The sequence below is a fragment of the Punica granatum genome, chromosome 1, assembly GCF_007655135.1.
Source record: "Punica granatum isolate Tunisia-2019 chromosome 1, ASM765513v2, whole genome shotgun sequence".
Lineage (NCBI taxonomy): Eukaryota > Viridiplantae > Streptophyta > Magnoliopsida > Myrtales > Lythraceae > Punica > Punica granatum.
Genome location: NC_045127.1, coordinates 13,298,271 through 13,314,398, shown reverse-complemented (window position 1 = coordinate 13,314,398; position 16,128 = coordinate 13,298,271). Strand labels below are relative to the sequence as shown.

The 16,128-nt window shown below is 38.1% G+C and overlaps 2 protein-coding genes and 1 long non-coding RNA gene across 10 annotated transcripts; 2 read left to right on the top strand and 1 right to left on the bottom strand.

Annotated features, from left to right (window-relative positions):
• The first annotated feature begins 1,240 nt into the window (after positions 1 to 1,240).
• LOC116192406 lies at positions 1,241 to 5,395 on the top strand. Of its 8 annotated transcripts, XR_004154064.1 has the most exons (13): positions 1,241 to 1,400; positions 1,746 to 2,080; positions 2,309 to 2,486; positions 2,594 to 2,777; positions 2,872 to 2,955; positions 3,043 to 3,150; positions 3,238 to 3,510; positions 3,603 to 3,786; positions 3,994 to 4,390; positions 4,479 to 4,501; positions 4,650 to 4,738; positions 4,947 to 5,115; positions 5,206 to 5,395. XR_004154064.1 is itself a non-coding variant. In XM_031520952.1 (8 exons), the coding sequence occupies exons 2-8, from the start codon at positions 1,786 to 1,788 to the stop codon at positions 3,735 to 3,737; spliced, it is 1,257 nt and encodes a 418-aa protein (XP_031376812.1). In that variant the 5' UTR covers positions 1,241 to 1,400; positions 1,746 to 1,785; the 3' UTR covers positions 3,738 to 3,992. The 8 variants fall into 8 exon arrangements, 1 of the variants encoding a protein (XP_031376812.1); XR_004154060.1 differs by having other exon boundaries at positions 4,650 to 5,115; XR_004154063.1 differs by having other exon boundaries at positions 4,479 to 4,738.
• Positions 5,396 to 5,554: 159 nt separating this feature from the next.
• Positions 5,555 to 6,417, top strand: LOC116192408. Its single transcript, XR_004154065.1, has 2 exons — positions 5,555 to 6,019; positions 6,097 to 6,417. It is a non-coding gene; the product is annotated as an uncharacterized LOC116192408 (long non-coding RNA).
• Positions 6,418 to 6,471: 54 nt separating this feature from the next.
• LOC116192405 (proline-rich receptor-like protein kinase PERK3) lies at positions 6,472 to 10,535 on the bottom strand. The gene is made up of 8 exons (XM_031520951.1): positions 10,051 to 10,535; positions 8,985 to 9,575; positions 8,727 to 8,750; positions 8,172 to 8,609; positions 7,832 to 7,947; positions 7,369 to 7,629; positions 7,098 to 7,298; positions 6,472 to 6,973 (listed from the first exon to the last, which is right to left on the bottom strand). The coding sequence occupies exons 1-8, from the start codon at positions 10,193 to 10,195 to the stop codon at positions 6,896 to 6,898; spliced, it is 1,854 nt and encodes a 617-aa protein (XP_031376811.1). The 5' UTR covers positions 10,196 to 10,535; the 3' UTR covers positions 6,472 to 6,895.
• Positions 10,536 to 16,128: the final 5,593 nt, after the last annotated feature.

Here is a 16,128-nt window from a genome sequence, read left to right as displayed (position 1 = left end):
TAAGAGAATCCTAGGATTATGGTTAATAATCCATTTATTTGCATCCTATCTAACCAAAACAAACGCAATCCCGGAGAATAATATCTTAACTAATTTGGTAGACCATGACACGATCAGTCAACCATGAATCTGGCCTTGAACTCCTCCATATGCATTCCCTTGGCAGATTCAAATACAAGCCACCACCTATGGCCGCCGCTGACACGTCCATACCATCAACGGACCTAATCGGATTTTGGCATGTGCTTTTGGGCTTGACTTCGCATGGGCCTCTGAACCCAAGCCTGGTTCAAATGAGGTGCTTTCTTCGGCCTTCGTTTGCGGGCTGCTCATGGCCTTTCTCGTGTTCGGCCCTGAATCACAAGCCTGGCTGCCAATCCCCCCCTTGTGGGCTTCCATGAATGTATGGTCCTTTGGACAATGTTTCCGGCCGCCAATCACGTTATCGCTCCAACTCAGGCCTCGAGCCCCTCAATCCGCGAGGTATAGAAAATGAGTGTACACATTTCTTTTAAACCAAAATTTAAAGCTTGGTCTAGGTGTTGAACGGACTCTTCAACAGGTCATGGGTTAATCGCTTCAATTGGTTGAACCATTGATTGACTTTTCTTTTTATTTTCAATAAAAAAATATGGAAAAAAAAATAAACCGATGAACTAAGCCATAAAAATATTTCTATAATTCTTTAGTCTTCAGTCTTTAATAAATACTACAATTCAAAAAATATGTGACGAACTATAAATAAAGTCGAGAATTGGTATACGAATATTCAATATTTTCAATTTAATAAATTACGATTACATGAATGAATTTGAAAAGTAAACCTAAAAAAAATCATATATACCCTAATTTGTATATTTAGTATTTCAAATGAAGAATTCTTCCAATCAATCTATAAAAAATGGGGAAAGACTATACTTTTTCTTAAATAATCGATCAGACTACAATTGATGAATTATTTGGGTTGAATGGGTTAGCTAAGTTTACCTATTTTCGGCCAGGTTTTCTATCTAATTTTATTCTTGTTAAGACTCCCCGGGTCGCGGGGTAACCCGTTCAACCAGACGGGCTGTGCCAGCTTTGAAAAACACTGATTTCAGGGGAGCAAATTGAAAATGTGAATGTCTAATAGAATTTATTCATTACAAATTCTCCGGGAGGGCCCTTCTTGAAGAACTTCTTGAAGAAGTTAAGGCCCCTTTGCATTCTCCAATACAGTGACTTCTTAAGCAACTTCCAACGAAAGTTAGTAATAATAAAGAAAGCTTTCGGACTTCTCTTCTTCCTCACTTTCCTCACTCTTACCTTATAAATAAAGCCATGAAGAAGATCCCATGCCCCCTTGTGTTACGCTCAACCTGGTCTATTGTCTGAATAACAGAGCTCTCTCCCACTCTCTTGTGAGTTCTTCTCTTCTTTGTCCTCCTATGTTCTTCTGCTTTTTTTCTTGAAATGGATTCTTGTTGTTAGTGCTTCTTAGTTCTTCATTCATGAAATGATCATATATTTTGCTCATTTTGGCTGATCATGGAATGAATATAAAATCAGTATTAATTGCTTTAAGCATCTATGGGAGCAGGGCTAGTTGACATTGTTCGTGTTTATGCTGATTTTCATTCTTTACCCCATCCCGAGATTCATTTTATGCGCTACTCGGAACTTGAACCTGAGAGAACCCAAGAATTTGTTGTTTATTTTCATAACTTTACTGGTGATCTTTATTCTCATGTTGGTGGGATTTTCAGGTCTTACATAAAAAAGAAGTGTATTTGTTCTGCTCTATCTATGGCATATATCCCACCACACATGCGGAAAAGCAAAGGGGTTCAGTCTCCGACAGCTGTGATGCTAGTTCCTAGATTCCAGAAGAATCTTAATCTCGGATCAAAACCCAGCATGGACAAGAGCGGCAAGATTGTTTGTGCAGACACTGCGATATGGAGATGGTTTGCTGTTGGCTTGGATGGCAATGAAACAGAGGGCCCACCTCCCGTTCTTCTTCAGCGAGTACCCGTGGAGGTGATTGAACGGATAAATGGAGAGAAGCCTCTGGCGCTAGTTAGAAGTAGCCGTCTCAGTGGTTGGTATCTTATCTCTTTGCAAGTGTGATTACATTCTTAGGCTCTTTCTGTTTGGTACCCGAGAAGTTCCCGAAATTCCATCAAATTTCAGTTGAAAGGGCCCTTTTAGGTCATGAATTGCAAATTTTGATCCAAGACATCTGTGTTCTTAATATCTAGTCTCCATTGATTCATTCATTTGGATTGAATTGTTTGTTTACGTGCTTCATTTTTTGGTCTGGTGGAAGAGGGGCAGAGGACTCTGGATAGTTCAGACAAGCCATGGACTTACCTTATTGAAAAGATCCTGCCGGACTTAATTTCTTCTTCTAAATTCATGAGGGGCCAAATGGAAGCAGAAGGCTGGAACTCGAAGGAAGTAAAGCCAAAACTTGTCGCGAGAGTTGGAAAAATCCTTTTTATCCCGTAAGTTAATTTTACACACAAACAAAAATGCCATCAGAAGCAACTTTTTTCTTTTGCTTTTCTTCTTGTATAGCGGAGGAATTTATGATATAAATTCACATGATCAGGAGGAGGCCTTCCATTTTGGAGGAAGATCTGAATAAAGATTCAATCAATGAAGCCACCTTGAAGCAGTTGAAGAGAACCTTCTACACCAATATCCCTGCTTCGTATATGAAGGGCATTGTGGACGAAGTTGTTCCGAAGATTGGAGTCAAATTCGAAGATCTAAAGGATGTATACCATGTAAAGGTAGTTGTTTCGTTATCCAAGAACTTCTGAAAGGCCTCATGTTGTATTTGTTTGTTTTTTTATTCGTAGTCATTCTGTTTTTCTCCTTGGGCAGTTGTCCGACAAATCTCGACCTGAAGCAACTATCTCATGCAAATGCAGAGTCATGAAAGAAGAGAATCGGCTTGAACTCTATAAGGCAACCTTCTGCTTCTAAACCACCAATTATAGGCAGTTCCTGATTTCCCTTTTCTAAAAAAAAAGGATAACTATGCTGAAAATGCAGGTTGAGTTAAACCAAATCCGCCACATGGTGCATGATATCTCGTGCATTGAGAAAAATCTCGACCTACGGCTCATGCTCTCCACCAAGCGAACTCTAACATCTCTTCGTGTAAGACGTTTAATCCTCAACATGTACATAGTTTAACTAGTCTGATTCGGGCAACATTTCTGATCAGATTGCTTAAATAACTTTCAGGATGATGAGGAGAAGAGCATCAAGGTTTTGATTGCTTCGGCGATATTAGACCCGACTTCAAAGGGAGGTCTGAGATGGCCATTTGGTGAGGCCTCATCCCCTGGGGATAGATACAGAGTCATTGGCGTGTGGCATACGGTTTCACGAGTTTATGTGAGCCCTTCGATGAGACTTAAGGTCCGAGATGCAGATCGGTTTGATTTCAAGACATCTGTCGGGGAGACCACGAGGGAGATCACACTCAAGTTGAAGGGAATCGTTTCAGAGTTACTGGTACAATACGGTTTCTTTTAACATCTTTTTGACTTGTTTAATCCCAACAACTTAATGCAAAAGAATCATACATTAATCTATTTTCTTTTCAGGGAAAGAAGCTCGAGATCAATTTGGTAGCTGATATGCTTGAGAACGTATTGAAGCTGCTGTGGGAGCATTTCTTGCATTTCCAAGCAGTTCACAATGGGAATACTGCTGCTATGGATGTTCCCATCTTCTCGTGATTGCTCTCTGCTCTCGGCGTGTTATGTTTCACAAGTACCTAAAGCTTTGGTTGGTTAAGTTCATGTAAACTTTTACTGTCGTGCTTTGCTATCAGCTCAGTGTTACTCGTGTGTAAATGCTCATACCCGTGAATGTATGAGAAGATGTTTAAGCAGTTACTATTAAAAAGAAAAAGAAAGCAGGATCTACTAGTTGGCTGAATATGTGCAGTCAAATCTGATGATTTCTAATAAATGTATTGTTAATGTTTGACAGCGAAAAGCCCAACTCTGAATACTTGGGGATACCGTAATTTCCGGGGTCATTTTTAAAGTTGTCCTGAACTGCAGGGGGCAATCCGAAGTTGACCCTCAAATAGGGCATACAAAAGATTGGACGAGGCTCCTGTTGCATGGCTAGTCAGTCAGTGTATTGACAAGGAAGCTACCACATAGAGGAGGAACATTTAGGCAATTTCCACGGCTAACTCGAGCCCGACCACTGCGTGTGTGCTCTTGTCGAAAAATAATGGCGTTGGTCCTTTTATTTTCTCTTTCAATGGGAGAGGCTTGTGGGACTTAATTGAGAAACTTTAAAGTTCGGGGACGCAAGTTAAAACGCACAGATTGATGGATAGCAAAAAAGCTTGAAGTGCATCTGTTACTCAGCAATGGTTGGTAAATTATCTCTATCAGAAAGTTATGACATCCATGATTGCATCTGTTACTACAAATTTCTGATTTTTCGTTTTCGTGTTACAGGAAGTTCCGCAGAGAAATTCATGGTAAAACAAGTTTAACTGCAGTATAGGATAAGCGTCATCCAAAACATTTGCTCCCTTATCTTATTGTAAAGATGGATTCGTCTGATTGGTGTGTGGATTTTAAATCCTTTTGATCTTTGATCTTTTCCCTTTGATTTGTCTGTGGAAGATGGTCACATGAATGAGGCTACTTCTGAGAAGCCGTGGGTGAGGATTGCCAAGGCAGTTATGCAGGACCTGCTCCCTTCTGCCGTCTTGGTGAGGACTGAAATAGAGGAGAATGTCCAACACCACGATGAAATAAAGTTGAAATTCGTCGTGAGGGTTGGAAAAGTGCTTTTTCTCCCGTGAGCCGATCATGTCGTTACATGCAATGCATTTGAAAGCACGTTTCGTGTTCCACTATTTGGTTGACTTACCAGAACATTAGTCGACACAAGTTTATGATACAAGTTGAAACATTCAGGAGGAGAAACCCCCCAAGTAAAGACTCTGTCAGTGAAGCCTCTTCAAGTCAGTATAATATAAACTTCCACACCGATGTTCTGGCATCGTATGTGAAAAGTGTCACAGACAATGTCGCCCTGAAAATCGGAGTCAAATCAGAAGATATAAAGGATATTTACCTCGCTAAGGTTGTTCATCCTCTTATGTATACTGTTCATATTTCTTGCTATGGTAATTTGACTTTTTTTTCTAACCATTCTTTTTCTCTGCTCTTGCAGTTGGCTGATAAATCTCGATCGGATGTAACGGTCATTTGCAAATGCAGAGTTGTGAAGGAAGAAAAGCGACATGAACTTTACCAGGCAACTTACTGTTCATTCAAATGGCTTTTGTTTTCGTTTTCATTTTTCATGAGAAATGCAAGAAAAGTTCGTAAGTGTGGACTTGCAGTTCGGAGATTTGTCTTCACTGATAATGTCGTAGTTGTCTCTAAGAACTTAATGCTTTGGAGAACTGAGTCCAGCTCTTAGTCTTACTGAATTGCTTAATTCTTCTAGTGAAACTATCACTTTTTTCTTTTTCGATAGAAGAAATTATCACTTTTTTTAATGGAAAATTTTGCTGAAGATTATGCAGGTTGAGTTAAACCCGGTCTGCCACATGATATATGACATATCATGTCTTGAGAAAGATCTTGACCTGAGGTTAATGCCCTTCACCAAGAGAACCGTGTCATCTCCCACTGTAAGTTGCATCAAAGCCTTTACATGTTCTCAACCACATCCATTTGACCTGAGCGATGAATAAGTTTTTAATCAATTATATGAAGAACTCTTCAGCATGATCACAGAAAGAGCATAAAGGACTTGATCAACTTAGCAATCTTAGGCCCGAGTGTGAAGGGAGGCCTGAGATGGTGGAGAGGAGAGTTGTCATCTGCAGAGGATAGATGCCGAGTCGTTGGAGTGGCACGCACAATTTCGCAGGCTTACGTGAGCCCTCTTAAAGGTCCTAGACATCAATTGGTTTGATTTTAAGTATTCAACTGGGGAAATCACCCTAAAGTTGAATAAAATAACTTCCGAGCTGAAGGTGAATACTAACTCTTTCAACATACTACCAATTGGCTCAGCCCAATAATTAATTTTCTCGCAATACATTCCTCACAGGAAGCGAAGGTCGACTACACTTCTGTGACTGTCATGCTAGAGCAGGCACTAAAGCTGCTGTGGGAGGATTTCATGCATTCCAATTACTTCGCAATATAATTATTTCTCGAATCTTTGCTACATTTTTCGTGATCTTTCTAGACAAATATGTGGGATCCTATCATATGTTTCTTATGCTGCTGCTGTTTCAGTAAACTACTTCAACCGGATTTTGTAGCTTTCCTGATACCAAACTGTTGTCCAAACTCATATTTTAGGATATAAAGTGCTTGAGCTTTACAATCTTTGATATGGTTGAAAATGCATTGGGCATTTCTTTCATTTGTTTCCAAACAATCTCTTTTTCAGTGTTTTTGCTTTTGCCTCGGCCTCCAATTTTGTGGAAGTACTTACACATGAAGCTTGATCACACTGAGAAGTATCTGTTACTAGTACAAGAAATCGAAGAATACATAGAACAAAACATAGGACTGTTGTCCCGAAAAAAAGCCTACAACAGAAACCTTGATTTACAATCTTGTACAAACTTTCAAATCATCAAAATTGAAACTTACAAGCTACAAAAAAGGAAACTGCACGAAAAATCTTGACTTGGTACGGCATTCGTAACTGACCCTGTCGACTTTCATCTTCTTTTTTCACACCAGCGTGCTATAACACTGTTTGCACTGGTTAATGAGGACTTTGTGTGGAGACCATCGAGTTTATAGCTGCAAGGTGCATTTCTAATTGCCCTGCGCTATCTTTTATTGTTCATAATGCATCCTCACTCTACTGTGACTTTTTGGTGTTTCATTGGTCAGACTTTAATCACATACTTCCCATCGAAAGAGCTTGACATGGATGTTGCCATCGAATTTATCTCCCTTTGTGTTTTCTGCATATCAACATAAAAGGTTAGAGTAATATTGATGATTCAGGTTCACCAAATGGAAGAAAGAATAAAACAGCAGATTTACGGATGGTTCTTTTGTATTAGTCAAAAGGTTTGAGGTACAAACCATGTCTCCGAGTGTGTTTTTCCATGCTTTGTCCATCTCCTCAAATACGGTATCTATGGTTGGGCGGTCTTTGCTCGATTTTGCTACAGAAAAGACAGCAACTTGAAGGATGCACTCGAAGTCTGCTCTGTTCAAGTTTCCATTCAACCTCGGATCTTCAAAATCCGATAGAGGACGTTTCCCCATGGACACATCCTTTGCCTGCAAGAGAGAAGGAAAAGCATTCTCATCTATTTCTCCTTCTTCAGATTCGTAACAGGTGAAAATTTACCTTTCTTGTGAGCTGATCTCGGGCATCAAGATCAAGCTCGATAACTTTTTGTCCAGATAGCAGTTGAAGGGCAACAATCCCAAAACTATAGATATCACTAGCACAAGTTAGCTTTGCATTGCTCATGTACTCAGGGTCCATGTAACCTATGGTTCCTCGAACATCAGTGAACACTTTGCTCTCTTCCATCCCGAGCATCTTTGCTAATCCAAAATCGGAGAGCTTTGGTTCTAAGTTCTCAGTCAAAAGAATGTTGGTAAGCTGCAAAAATATGAACGGTTGTAAGATAACTTGCTAGAAACTTTCATATCAGATCTCACCGGGACTAACATCAAACACCCTTTTACGATAATTGATCAGATAGTATTTGATGATAGCCATGAGAAACAATACTTCAAATTAAGCAGCCCCTAAAAATAACAGAGGGAAACTTTCATATACCAGGAACCAATTTTCTTGTTACCTTGATATCTCGATGAACGATACAACCATCGATGAAGTGGTGGAGATATCTAAGAGCAAGCGCACAGTCTCTGAGGATCTTAACTCTCCGGTCCCATGTCAAACCACTGTCCTTTCCTGTAAAATTCATCAGCTCATCAAATAATCAGCATTCATCATCACTCCAAAGCAAGACAAATCTCTCTTGCCTGAACGATTATTCTACAGGAAACTGTTGATTGTTTTTGCAGGTCCCATGTCGATCATGACGGGAATAGACAAGCAATTGTCGTGATCAATACAGTATCAAGTAAGATTTCTTTGAAAATTTCTAAAAGCCTGCAGCTGAAAGGGAACATTACTTAGCAAATGTTGAGCAAGATTCCCTGCGGGGCAATACTCGTAAACCAAGTACTGCTCTCCTCCCTCGATGCAGTAACCGAAGAGACACACCAAGTTCGGGTGCCGAACGCGTGAGAGGCCTTCAACCTCCCTCGTGAAGGAATCGGACATATTACTCTTGTTGATGTGCTTGATGGCCACAGCCTGTCCGCTCGGGAGGATCCCCTTGTAGACATGCCCAGCACTTCCTCTACCGAGGCTCTTCCTCTCATTCTGGAAGTTTATGGCATTCTCAATCTCGGCCTTGGAGAACCGGTAGAGGCCCGACCATGTGGTTATCTCTCTCGACGGAGTAGGTTTCTCGGGCTTTCTCCTCTTCACGTACTTTATCAGGAGCACGATCAGCATGAACCCGGCAATCACGAGCAGTGACGCGAAGACTACCTTCACTGTCTTATCTGACAAGCTAAAACACAGTCCCCTTAGTATTGGAGTCCAAGAAAAGAAAGAAAGAATCTCGGTTTTAGGAAATGAAACTCGCTGGGTGAACACTTAGGAGTCAGTCGATTGCTTACATTTGATCTTCACATAGTCCGGATCTGTTGGCACAAAAGAAAGGAAGTTCAATCAGCATCAAACCTCAAATAGATTGGATAGATATATTCGGTAATATATCAGAACTATCCGAAGTCAACACATTTGCTCACCGATTTCGAAGTTGATGTATTAGCATAAAAACCAAATTAATCCTGTGTATAGCCACAGTTGATTGAATCAATCCAAAACGGTTTTTGTTTTTTTTTCCATTTTTGGTTCTAAGGGCTTTTGCTTACCCAACTTGTCCAGAACCCGGAGACACTGGAAGAAGTCATCAGTCCATGACGTATCATAGATCATTTCCGCAGCAAGAGAAATCACCACCCCAACCTCACAGATCGCCTGCTCGGTCTTATTCTCCTTTACACCAAGCTTTTCAAGCACCGCATCCCTCAAAGCAAGAACACCTTTGGCACATGCACTGCACACTGAATCAAACGAACTCCCAAAGGTTGAGCAGTTGTTTTTGGCCTCGCCGAACTGCTCTTCTCCTAGGAAGACCGAATCCGTCATGTTCGAGAGGGAGAGGTTGGAACACTTGCTGCTCCCATAGAAGAGGTTCTCAAACCCGCAAGAATGGATGGAGACTGAGTGCTGCCGCTGAAAGTTCCCGCTACAGTTGACCCAGTGCCCTTGTCCGAGGAAGATGTTGTCGGAACCCAGTGTTCGATTACGGGCTTGGATAGCTAGTGCTTCGGAGAGGACCGTGAGAGCGTTCCGGCAACAGAGAGTGGTTGGGTAGCTGCCCCATTCATCAATCTTCTCCTTTGATCTGAGGCAGTCTCCACTAGGCTTGTAATTGTATGTTGAGAAATCCAGCACGCATGCTGCCGGGAAAATATAGGGTTTAAAGCTCGAAATGATTAATCTGCTTATGGGCTACTACTACCTTAAAATGGGTTTTGCTCATCGGTAGAGCAGTTTGGCAGCTGACTCGAGCTCAACAAACATTGCACTCCGAATATTACAGAAGTGCACAGTCCAAGACTAAGCAGGTTTCATTTCCATAAATGCGATCATTTAGACGTTGAGAAAGATCATTCTCGACACATCCTTTAACTAGGATTCTAGGAATTTAAGTCGTTAGGATGGAATAGAACATGAAACGATACAGAAGACAAACAAACAAAGCTAAAAAGACATGAACACGAATTTCAAAGATCTAAAACCAGAACGAGTGCTATTAGCCTATTACAGCTAATCGGGAAGGTGCAGTGCTGTGTCCTGAGCATGTGTTAGCAGTCGTTCGTTACCAGAAGCCCGTTATGGCACAGAAAAGTTGAGAGAAAATTAGAGAGTTACCGGATGAATTATCGGGAGAGGGCGGCGCTGGCACGGGACTATGATCATTGGCGGCACATGAGCTCTGGATGAAGATAGTGAAGAGGCACAGAAAGGACACACTTATAACTGTCATCAACTGGCAATAACTGCCCAATCTCATCATCAGATCTTCTCCGGTCAGAAACTTTTGCACCACAAAGAAACCAAAGACCGACCAAAGTTTTGATCAGAAAGGAGGCTGAACTAACCGGGAGACGGCCCCGTCTTTACTACTGATAAAAAAAAAGAAAAAAGAAGCTGAAAGTTTTCGAAGGAAAGAAGGGGAGGGAGTATATAAAGAGAGTGTTTCCTTGGGAGCTTCGCCTGATAAAATTGGTATATGCTTTCATGCTCCTCTTCCAGCTATCATCAATGTCTTGGGACCATCGTACAATATCCGGTTTCATTTGAATATGTATTAGTTCATTGTTTTGTGCTGCCGGGAATCCGATAAATTTTTTGGCGTACCGGACTCAACTATGACTATATGCTGAGGCTAACTCAACGTGCATATACGGGGCGAGATTTCTGTGCAGCATGGCTGATTTATCGATTTAAAACTGAAAATTCATAAATTTTATGCGTCATCATTTGAAATGAAATGCTAGCCGAAATCTAATATGCGTCTACATTGGAAATTAACAGCGGGCAAGAATCGGTAGAAATTATCTTTATGATTTTCAATAGATGTATTGTTGGCCTGTGAGTATGACTGTGTCTTCATGTAGGATCCATAATCTCATAGGAAATAACAGTCTTCCAGGCAATCAAAATAAACTATTTGAAGTCATTTGTTTCTGTTGTCATAAAACATATCGCCGCGTCTTATCAAAGAATCATTCGCAGAATGTTGTAGAATTTTAATTTTAATTTTTTTTCCTTTTCTTTTCACTAAATTATTTTTCCGTATGTTGTAGAATTGGGCTGGGGCAGGACGGGCCAGGCTGCTGGGTAAAGGCCTTAAAACGTAGCCCACGGCGCTCAACTTGGACTCTGGCCCGTGATCGAGTTTTATTTGCTACTTGGGTCATCCTTCGATTGCTTGTGCCGCGCATTTGGCTTGGCACAAGCGATACGACATCTTCGGAATTTCTACATTTGCTGAACCTAGACTGTGCAAAAGACCCTAATAACCGAATTCTCCTGCAAAACCACTCTGTATCTAACAAGAACAAAAAAAATTGAATTAATTAGGACGGTTACAGTTTTCAAATTTAAAAGACAGCGTTAATTGTCCCTCCATGAATGTATATACTTATAACATTATTAGAATATATTATATATATTATATACGAAATTTGAAAGTTAAAAGGTCAAAAAGTAAGGTAAAAAGAATAAAATCCCTAATTCTAGTCTTAAATGTACTTTTTTTAAGAATTTCATCTTTAGATATATGGATGAATGTTGTATGACTATGATTATAAGAGACTTTTTCTTTTTAGTGTTAGTGATATGTGGATGAATAGGATTTAATGAAATCATAATTTTACATTTCTTTTATTAAATATTCTTTCAATATATTGGTTCGGTTCGGTTCGGTTAATCGAACTGAAAAATCAATTAGTTTTCTAGACGATTTTATTTCTCTAGTTCTGTTTCGCTTACAATTACGGTTATTGAAATTCTTGTTTCGAAAATTTGGGATGATTACAAACTTATGATTCATGCTAGAAACCATACCGAACCGTCCCGTGCTAAACCCCACCTGAATCGCATCAGTCTTAACTCTTATGTACTAGCTCGTTAATGCTAATAAAAAGTTACCAATTTTCCTTGTTTTACTGCAGTCTTACTCTAAAACCCTGAAACCGTAAATGCCAGATTTTCAAAGCAACCTTATTAAGTGGGAATTTTTAATGGCGGCCTGGGGTATTGGTCCCCTCTACCAAAAGTATGTGCTTGAGATTTACTCATAAAAACTTGTTCTTTTGTCTCATGAGAAGCACAGGTTTTGTTTTCATAAATGTTTATATTATTTTTATTGTAATTATTTACATTTTGAAATGCTAATTTTTTTTTATAAAAAGTAATAGGATTTTTAATTATTAATTAGGCTTTTGCCTGTGTGTTCCATTGGTTCCTTTTAATATATTTATATTCGTACATTCTTTCTTACAATGTACTTGTTTTTTTAAAAAGGCCAACTTTTTATTAAGATCAATAACAATTTTCAATTATATTAATTTTAAGTTTCTGACAATTATTTTTTAAAAACTTTTTATTAAAAATTTTAGAAAGTTAATTAGTTTAATGATAATTTTGCAACTAGTAGTCTCATTTAATATGTATATCTATTTAAGTTAATTATTAATTCAAATTTATCACATGTATTTTAATTCTAAAATTGCAATAGAAATTTATATTTAGCAACTTTAGTTTGAAAACAATTTTTATGATACCCATGTGCTTTTTCTTTTTTCTTTTTTTTTGTGTTATTCTTGAGCATAAGTACATATATTGTACATAAAGTTTTTTTCTTCCTATATGGCCATAAAACCATAAAATCAATAGCTTATAGTCTGCTTCATGGAAATTATATATGTGATCAATAAATTATTTCTTCAGTGTCGCATCATTCGCGTTGTATTTTTAATGCAATTATACTTCACTTCTTATAATAATTATATCCTGATTTTGGGAAACATATTTATTTCTTCATATTATATAAAATATCTTGAACGATTAATTTTATATTATAATCAATGATATACTAATAAAATTAAACTAATTTTAGAATAGCTCAATAATGATTTTGTAACTAACTCTATTAATTAGTATGGATGACATATTTATTTGATTATTTATATATTATGTATACTTTTTTATAGATAGTTTGACAAATTTAATTGTGTGTTTATTTAAGCTTAATATTTTATAATATCCTTATTTCAAATATTTTAAGCTTATATTACCATAAGTTAGTTGAATAACTATTACAATATCATATACTATTATTTAGGTAAACTTTCGATTTTGTAACAACCTCCTTATTTTTGCTATGTGGTTAAAATGTCAAAAGTAATCCTTTCTTCTTAGTTTAGATATGATATGATTTAATATAAAAGAGATTAATCAAAGGACGATATTGTCCACTTAATAATACTTTCTCCTCTCTATTTTCCCCGACGTATCAATCTCTCTCATTATTTTGCTCTTTCATTTCTCAACCTCAAAATTCCACATTCTATCATATTACTTTCAATGCAAAAAAAATTTAAAATTTAAAAATATTAATTAATAATTTTGATCGGAACTAAAATTTTCATATAATAGTCCTAATTAGACTAATTTCAAATACTTTATTTCCAATTTTGCTACTAATTCCCTCATTTGTGTTGCATATTTATTAAGTCATTGGCATTATATATAGATCCGATACCAATAAGAAATGCAAATATACAAACTTGATTACAAGTTTATTTTTGAAAATTATGTTATGTAATATCCTTACTATCATTTATGAAATTTTTATTTTTTTTGTGATCCTAATTTCATGGAATTAATCATGTGGTACTATATTTTTTTTAGAAATGCTGTATATAGGTAAGTTAATTTTATTATTTATTTGATAGTTAATAAAATTCGATGATATATTAAAGATTTCTCCCACATAAATAAATTTCATTTTACACATTTTTTTGGAGTAACTCTAGTCAAATTCTATACACGTTAAACTTTATATTCAATATGCTTCTAAATTTATGTAATTAGTGTTTTGTGATAATTTATAAATATGCCTAAATCATTATCTTCAAATATAAATTATTCTAATATCTTTGGTCATATATGTGTACCCCGAAAAAAAATATCTTTTATCATATATGTAGAATTTATGTTTATTTGTAGAAAGTGCCCTTAATTTCATTTGCTTTCTTATTTTTCCATAAGATGACAATCGATAAAAGGTTTTTATTTTCGTTTTTTCCCATATATATTTAATTTAATTTTTATTTGTTATTCAACCATATAAATATTTTCCTTTTTATTTTTGTACGGAACCGAATGTGGACGCTCGTCGGGACTCGCATGTGCGCTTTTGGATCACGCGGCTTGGGAGTGTCCACATTCCCGGGGATGCGTGACGGACACGCATGAGAAGGAGTCGTCACTTATCATTTTACAACCCGAAGGTCGAGGGCCGATAAGTTACCCGGGTCTAGGGGTATGAAACACCTAGTTTTGCTAAGGCATTGGTCTGTGCGGAACTGGAAAGTCTGAGTTCGGAGGTTCACATTACGTGCGGGCCTATATCCTGCACGCCCTTTTGGTACTCCGGTTTGCTAGGCTTGCATGTTTTAATCATTTACCGCGTGAATTAAGCTACGCTCGGTTCGCACGTTTTGACATCGGAAATTCGGTGAACTAAATGATGTCGGTTGAGAAGCCAAGAGAGAAGTAAACCCATATGTCGGGGAATCGGTTCACAATCTTGCGTTAGAGTTCATCAAACTATGATGTTTGAATTCCTACGTGAACCAGAACCGCGAGATCTTCGGATTACTCGTGTCTGGGCAAGCATTGGACCGATTCGATTAGTTCGACTCTCGGACCGTTCGCTCACCGATTGGGATTGTTATAGAATGAATGTACAAAATAAATCCTTACAATACTCTCAGAAAAACAATAAATTACAAATAACAAAAGGTTGAATCCCAGTCAATTAGCTTCCGGTTATTATTTAGCTTCGACTCACCGTGAGTTCGAAGAAACACCGAAAAACTTAAATTCAAGCGCTCTCAATGAATAAGGGATTTGACCCTGTGATCGATGGTTAGGGTGTTGGATCATAAGTGCAATGCATCATATGGGTCAGGCTTGACCCGCATGGACAAACAATAGCAGAAAAGTAACAAACATCATGCATATTGCAGACATTGTGTATGTTATTGCCGAGTGTACATGGATTAACAGATTATTAACCCAGGGGTATTTTTGCAAATGCTAAACAAGCAATAGTGCAAAACGTTTTGCATTCGGCTTTACTTTGAGAACTTGTCAAATAGAGTCAAATCTTGTGTTTGTGGATTGCTTTTACAGTTGTTCTGTATTGTGACAGTGAATCACCACTGAATTAGCCAAACTCGTATTTTGATTCTAGATTTGGAACTCAGAGTTCCCCTAACCATTGTTTAATATTTGGTTAGGTCGAGTGAATGATTAATCAGCATTTTACATGTCTTGTGACAGAGATAACCGTTCTAGTTACCCGAGTCTACGTTAGGATGACAGAAACTCATCAGTGAATAAGAAAAGGCTTCGCAGATGAACCTGCACCCGAACAGGTAGCCTATTCTTATCCTAATACTGTAGTGTTTCTGTCAAACTAATCCTAGGGGCGTCGCTGAATTGTGAAAAGACGATTATGCCTTTATTTGAAAATTGTTTCAGAAAAGGGAAAACATCGCAGTGCGGGCCACCTCGGCCTGTAGTCGGTATCGACCAATTCCCTAGATCTTCCAGGGTTGTGCAAGAATCCCGAAAAAGCCAAAGAACCGATTGGTCTGTACGAAAGTGATCTAGAAAAATCTTATGTATCCTGACATGAGTTACCTAAAATCAGGTAAAAAAACTCAAGTTAAGACACACAAGTCCTTTCTAGACGTCCATGCTACATCGAACCGCGCATTTCAGGATTTTTGGAAATACGAGTTTTGAAAAGGGCATTAACGTCATTTGACAACTCATCGATACGAGTTATCAGTTAATTACCAATTCATGCAAACTTATCAGTGCCAAGTAGGTTTAATCATGTGAGCGTCCCGATTAACCAATTTGTGAGTTTACAACTTAAAATAAAATGCCAAATGCAGTAAATGTGCGGGTTACAGACAATCAGACAGATCATGGATTGATCCACCGAATGAAGTCTGAGTACCCGAAAAGCTTAATTTAATGAAAACAATTCATGACACGGCGACCAAGACGGGTCCAGGAAGGTCGAGGATAATTTGGTCAAAATGACCAAAATACCCTCGAAACCCAAATGGCCTCGAAAGAGTCACCGATACATGAATTCATGCATTTTGCTTTAAAAACAATGTTTTAAAGTGGTTAGCA